The 6,609-nt window shown below is 48.4% G+C and overlaps 1 protein-coding gene across 2 annotated transcripts in view; it reads right to left on the bottom strand.

The window, feature by feature from the left end:
- Positions 1–582: 582 nt before the first annotated feature.
- Positions 583–6,609, bottom strand: part of Pla1a (phospholipase A1 member A) — a 29,237-nt gene continuing 23,210 nt past the window's right edge. The window contains exons 9-11 of one of the 2 annotated variants that reach the window (XM_003469291.5): positions 4,322–4,430; positions 1,540–1,704; positions 583–1,018 (exon numbers count right to left, since the gene is read on the bottom strand). In XM_003469291.5, the coding sequence (XP_003469339.3) occupies positions 931–1,018; positions 1,540–1,704; positions 4,322–4,430 (362 nt within the window). In that variant the 3' untranslated portion in view covers positions 583–930. Of the gene's footprint in view, positions 1,019–1,539; positions 1,705–4,321; positions 4,431–4,752; positions 5,038–6,609 lie in introns of those variants that run through there. The other variant, XM_063225023.1, reaches the window with a different exon arrangement.

The raw sequence follows: 6,609 nt of genomic DNA, 5'->3' as shown, positions 1-6,609 counted from the left end.
CCAGCCTCTGCAGCCCGGGCTCCCTCCTCCAGGACTGCAGGGTTGGCTGTCACTCCAGCTGCGGGCCCATTCTGCCCTCTGAGCCCCGGCCTGGGTACTCCCACCATGCTGGCATCAGGTCCCAGGGGACAGCAGCCCCTGCTGCCACTTGTCCCAGAGAACCACACTACACCTGGTGTTTCCCCACAGAGGACTTCCATAAAGAGTTCTTTCACCAAATTCTCCTCCCATGTGAGCTCACCGTCCAGGTTTTGTTTTGTTTTGCTTCCCCCACCCGCTGGGCTGTGACCAATACAAAAGCATGTACGAAGATCAAAGTTTGGGAATCACTGACCCAAAGAAAATCCCAAGACATCTCCGAGACGCTCCAAAACTTCCAGCTATCCGGAGGAGGCGATGGTAAGGGATGGTGAGTGGTGCCATCTTCCTCCCCGCCCTTGTTTCCCTCTCGTGTTCCAAGCACCTTTTTTAAGTTGCTATTTTGATACTGAAAATTCAATATCTGCTATTTTCTCCAGTCCTATAGACTCTAAATCATTTTTCAGTGTAGCAGAATTCTACTGCAATAAAACAATTAAATGATTCAGATATTCCATGATGCTTTATTTTTTAACAAGCCATTTTTTCTCTGTATATGTTTCCACTGAATCCTAAGTACAGATGCCAAGGCATGAGGCTACTGCAGTTACGTAGGAATAGGGAAGTGAAGAGTGTATCAACGTAAAGCTTTTCAGATTGGCAATGGAGATCAAGTTCTACCAAGTGAGTCAACTCTCCCTTCCATGGAACTAATTATGAGAAAAATAACCAAGAATTTGTACTTCTTTCTGCAGTAATGGGCCAACATAACTTGGGTACACACACACACACACACACACACACACACACACACCCCTCAAAAAAATCCAGGAAGATGGGTCCTGCCTGGGCTTATGTCATACACGGTGTTTTCCAGTCATGAACCACAGACTCACTCTCTTGTAAGTTCACTGGCTGAGGTAAGCAGATCGTCTTTTTACTGCAAGAAAAGAGCAATAAGAGGCAGGTTTTTGGTTGGTCAAGTGAGAAATCTAGGAACTGTGTGGCTTTTGTGTTCCCATAAAGCTATTAAAGGAGTCTGCGCTCATCTACAATTGAGCTTATGCTGCTACTGTAAGTGCCAGGGTGGTGAGACTGATGACATACTTGCCTGGTAGGCTCAGGGGACAGAGGACCTGAATTCTAAGCCCACCTCCACTTGAAATGGAAGCAAAAGAGGAGCAATGCAATGAGAATATAGTGTTCCAATAAGCTCTCACATAGAAACTACATATATAAGGCAGAAAAGAGTGTCTTATGCTGAGGTAGGTGAGGAGAACGAAAGCCCATCCCCAACCCAAGACAGCCCCAGGTTCAGGCAAACCCTGGTATTTGTCATCTCAGCTTCTAAGATGGGAATTTTCACGATGGAGTTGAACGTTGTGGGGCCACACACCTAGGGCCAGGTCCGATGAGGGTGGTGCGTGTGTGTCTGAGGAAGAGGTGGCTGCTGGGGCTTACTTGTCATTGACAGGTAGAAGAGCAGTACAGAACCTCCCAACAATGGTAGTCCTGTCTCTTCTCCAAACTTGGCTGGAAGCCTGAAGCTTGAATTTCACTTGCTTTATCTGGCAGGGTGGGTTGGGGTGGGCCATGATTCCTTTCCCACGGAGTTGCTGTTTAGCTCTGAAGGGAAACAGAAAAGGAAAGTTAGTGACACTTTCTGTTTTGCTTTCCTTTGCCTCTGGTCAGGCTCTGCCACTAGCACTGGCTGGGTGCCACACACAACCAGTAGGCTGGTGACGGCTCATGGCACTTTGCATCAATCTCTCTCACCCCTCTGTGCATGCCCCAGTTTTGAATATGTTCCAGGAAAACCTTACTGAGTTTTGAGAGTAAAAAAGTGAATAGTACAGCAAAAATAGTGGCTCTTGAATTTCAGACCTGGAAAAAATGGCCCTTCCTCTTGGATTCCTGGGGAGGGGGGAGGACATTTTCACTCTCAAGTTTCTGAAAATAGAAGCTTTTATTTAGGACCTCTCAGTTCCGAGAATTTAATGTGGGGCTAGTCTGTTTTAGGATAGGTATGAAAGTGCCTGGAAAAAATAATCACAACAAAATAAATCTTGAAGCCTGGCAGAGCTGGGATGGGATCCAGCCTTTGTCTCTTTGCAGCTGTGTGGCTTTGGGTAAGTCCTCTAATTTAAGGTGGCCGTGGAGTCACATAGCCCTCGGGATACGTAAATGTTGGTTTCTTCACATGCTGCCATGGTCTTGATCTTGGATCACTGATTTTGCACGGGGAGTGGGAGCAGAGTAAAAACAGAATCCAAGTGTCTTTTAGTGCATGCTCTTAGGCTTTGCCTCAGTTTCCCTACTGCCCTGCAAGATTCAGGTCCCCACTGTAGACTAACGAGGAGGGAGGCCAGGATCAAAATGGGGCAAAGAAGGCAGAGAAATTTGGAGGGACCAGCCTAGACAGGTGCTCCGGAAAAGGTGGTGGGTCCGGTTGAGGACCAACAAAGGAGAGAAATAGTGAGACCCGGGTGGGGTGGGGGGGAAGGTGACAGTTGTGACAGTCACCCAGCTGGGGACAAGGGTGGGGTGGAGCACTGCACAGGAGGAAGCAGCTCGCCTCTGGGACCTGGTCTGCCTGCTGCTGTGGACCTTCCTATTTCTCCCCGGGTCCTGAGAAAGGCGGAGAGGAAGAGGGTGCGGTGGCCTCCGCACCGCCTCACTGCAGCGGGGATGAGTCCTCAACAGCCCAGTTTCTCTTTCCTTTCTGGCCTTTGCAGAGTAATGACACGTCCTTTGGTGTTAGGAAGTTTTTCCCTGTAGTGCGGAGATCTTGCATAACTGTTTAAAAGCTGTTCATACCCTACTCTGACCCTGTTTTGAAATATGTCAGGGGGAAAAAATAAGATTTTTCTCCTTAAGAAACTGCTCAGAGGAGCCTATAAGGCATAAAGACTATAAAAGATGCTTTGTGGGAGTGCTTTGGGGATTTGACCCAAGTAACATCTCCAGTCAGAAGGAAATGCCGTACATGGTGGTGCGCGCCTGTAACCCAGCATTCAGAAGACCGAGGTGGGAGAATTGGGAGTTTGAGGCTGGCCTGGGCTATGTCTCGAGGCCAAGAAACAGACAAAGAAAATAAAAGGAAATGTTGGGGTTTCACAAAGTTACAGAAAGTCGAAGGAATACCACATTTTACCCCCAGCATCCCTCTCCCCAATTTCTGATCTTTAAGATCAAGAAAGTCAATGAATTGACAGTAGAAGTTAAGCATCCTCATGGCTTCTTCAAGAGTCACATAAATGCCTTTGGGAGAGAGCGGCAGCCATCTGGGGGTGCCCTAGAATGGCCTGAGGACTCCTTTGCAGTTAGTCTGGGCTGGGAGCTTAGTGTCAGTATCCGTGAAGCTGTCCGGGTGAGCTGAACATGCAGCCAGCGTTGCGTGTCACTGTCACGATTCCTGCCAGGGTTAACGGTTCTACCAGTGGTGAACAGGAGGTGGAAACACCCTGCTAGACGTAGCTTAACTTCAAATGCACATAACAGGAAGTTCTAGCATGACTGATTCTCCAGCGTAATCAAAAAGACCTACCTGGGATCTGATTGTCATCTCCTACCACCTGTCAGATTGTGCTTTCCTGACTGAGGTGCTAACATTAGATGCTCAGTCTGTTTTCTGTTAGCTTGTAACTCGGCTGATTGCTTTAAAGGAACACGCACAATTGCTACTGACTTTTAATCCCTATCAGGCTAGTGGCTCCTGACAGCTGAGGTTCTTTGCTCTCTCACTTCAACCCAGGCCCACCAAGCCCAGATGTAAGTCTTCCCCAACAAGAGAAGCAAGCAACCAGTGACAGCTCAAAGCACCAGTGGCACCCAGAACCAAGCCCTTCTAGCCACAGGTCTGGCCTTCACCTTGCACTTATGTGCTGACTGATCCTCCACCTTGGCTTCCCTGGTGTACCCTTGCTAGGTTCCTGGGCAATGCTCCCTACCTGGGACCTGATTGTCATCTCCCCACCTGTCAGATTGTGCTTTCCTCACCTGAAGTCACCTATGCACACTGTGTGTGGGCCCAGTTCTGATCCCAGATGTGGGACACTTGCCCGGTATGTATGTCTAAACTGGTCCTGTGGTGGATATGGTCCCCAGGCCAGACAGCCAGACCCAGCCATTAGCAATGACACAGTGCTTTAGCTAGAATGACTGGGCCAGTACATACATATAAATGTGCAAAATAAGAAGACAGTTCCAGAGAAGAGGGCAGCCACGTAGGACAGTTACGTACATGATGACCTTGATGGAGGAGGTGGCATTGCTGCTTACAAAGTTGATCTCAATGCTGGTGTCCTTTTTTCTTGGCTCCTGCAAGTAAAACTCCACGAGGCTGTGATGCACTAGGAAACCAAAACACAGCACACTGGACTGGGGCACAGATCAGCAGGCAGAAAGCCTCTGCCTCTTGGTAGCCCATACCCCAAGGAAATCTTCTATCATTCCGGGCCTCAGTCTCCCAAGGGTACAGTAGGGTACTCAGATATACACCTATAGGTCAGACTGGTAATGAAAAGGGACAGGAGGTTCTCAGGACAGTGCTGCTGTCTAGGAAGCATTAGGGGTCAGTGTATTACTTGGAGAGCTTGAACGTTTCCCTCTTGTCTGTCTGGTGACTTGTCATGGTGATGTAATCTTCAAAAAGCCAAAAAAGGATCCATCATATACTGCTAGTGTTTGAATGTTTATTCCCTCTCAAATGCCATGTCTAAATTTAACCCTCGATACAACGGTCCTAAGACCTGGGGACTTTGGGGAAGTAATAAGTCAGAGCCTTCATAAGTAGGCCATAATTTCTAAAAGCCTCCATGGAATTAGCTAGAGCCCTTTTTGCCTTTCTGCCATGCGAGGACAGAGTGACTCAGCAACAAGTGCTATCCTGGAGCAAGAAGAGCAGTCCCTTAGACGCTGGCACCAACACCATGACCTTGAACTTCCCAATCTGTATGACTGTAAGGAAATAAATTTCAGCTCTTTACAAATTACTCAGTGAACAGCATTTTGTTATAATAGCACAAGCACACTAAGACATGCACAAAGTAACTCACAGAAGTTACCAGTGTCCCACCTCCCCTCCCCACACACACAGTGTCAGGGCCCATGCTGTGTGAATGTAAAGGTCAGTCCCTTCCTGGGGGAGTCACTTGCCTGTGTGGCCTCAGGACGTCCCAGGGCAGGGTGGTGGCAGACCTCTCAAAGTAGGTCTTGACACAGATGGGGTGAATAACCTGTCTCATGGTGATTCCCTTTGGACCTGCTGTCCCTCTGGCTAGAGAGGTGAAGAAAGCTGGACTTGGTGGTGCACGCCTAAAATCCCAGCACGGTGGGAAGCTGAGGCAAGCGGACTGCAAGTTCAAGGCTAACCTGGACAATTTAGTGACTTAGTGAGACCCTGTTTCAAAAATGTAAACCAGGCTGAGGCTGTAGTTCAGTGTAAAGGCCCCAGGTTCAATCTCAGGTACAGATGGTGGAGGGCACCCTGTCCTTCCTCCAACAAGGGGTAAACATGCCTGGTGGCATTTGGCAGTAATTTTGGTCTCAGAACATTTTCCCAGGCTCCTTGAGTGATGAGGACATCACTCAAGCTAGAGATATAATCCTCCCCTTCTCTATCTGTACTGTGGCATTTGTCATATTTCCTGGGTGACATCAGTGGGTACAGATAGACTCAGGATAAAGCTGAATGGAAGCTGTGGTCCAGCTGGGCTCACAGGGATTAATAACATGGCTTAATGACAGGGGCCAGGATGCCAAAGACTCAGAAGAAGCACAGAGAGTCCTGTGCGCTCCACATAATCAGAAGAAAGCATCAAATGTCTCCCTGGCTCTCTGTTCTCTCTCTCTCTCTCTCTCTCTCTCTCTCTCTCTCTCTCTCTCTCTCTCTCTCTCTCTTTCTTTCTCTCTCTCTCTCTCGCCCCTCCTCTCCCCCCCCCCACCATGTTTACTATTGGATGTCAATTATTACAGGTCAGCAAGGTCTGAACTGGCATGGATATTTCAATGTGGAAAAAAATGACTTACTTCAAAAGGCTTTAGACATTTAAGTCTCTGGGTTGACTGGATGTCACATTTTCCTTCGCTACAGGTAGGACTGATTAAGAAATTTTCCTAGGCTTTTTATTCTCTTTTCTCTACATTGCCCTGGAAACCCCAGGAGAGCCAGGCCTGACGCTGTGATGGGAAGTGGTAGTGAAATCAACGTGCGCCAGAGTATGACTTGGGTAGAGCTCTGAGTGGCTGGTTGGGAGGCCTGGAGCCATGCGCATGCCCTGCTGCTGCAAGTTGTGCCCCCACACCTCTATGTGCCCCAGTTCCTGCATGTGAGCAGTAACTCCGAAGTCTCCTTATTGGTCATGGAAAGAAGTAAACGGTTATAGAAGGCACTGCTGCTCAAGGGAAAAGTAATATTGTGTGAAAGTCTTATTTGGTGGGGGATCTGGCCCATGCCTGGTGGAAATCAGGGCTACCACTGTCCTTGTGGGCACTGCCAAGATCAACAGTGGCTGACAGTCAGCTCAGAAC

Source organism: Cavia porcellus, unplaced genomic scaffold (genome assembly GCF_034190915.1).
Source record: "Cavia porcellus strain 051 isolate PalLab524CR breed Dunkin Hartley unplaced genomic scaffold, mCavPor4.1 scaffold_15, whole genome shotgun sequence".
Classification (NCBI taxonomy): Eukaryota; Metazoa; Chordata; class Mammalia; order Rodentia; family Caviidae; genus Cavia; species Cavia porcellus.
The sequence above is the reverse complement of the archived record's forward strand: the minus strand, read 5'-3'. Positions and strand labels throughout refer to the sequence as shown.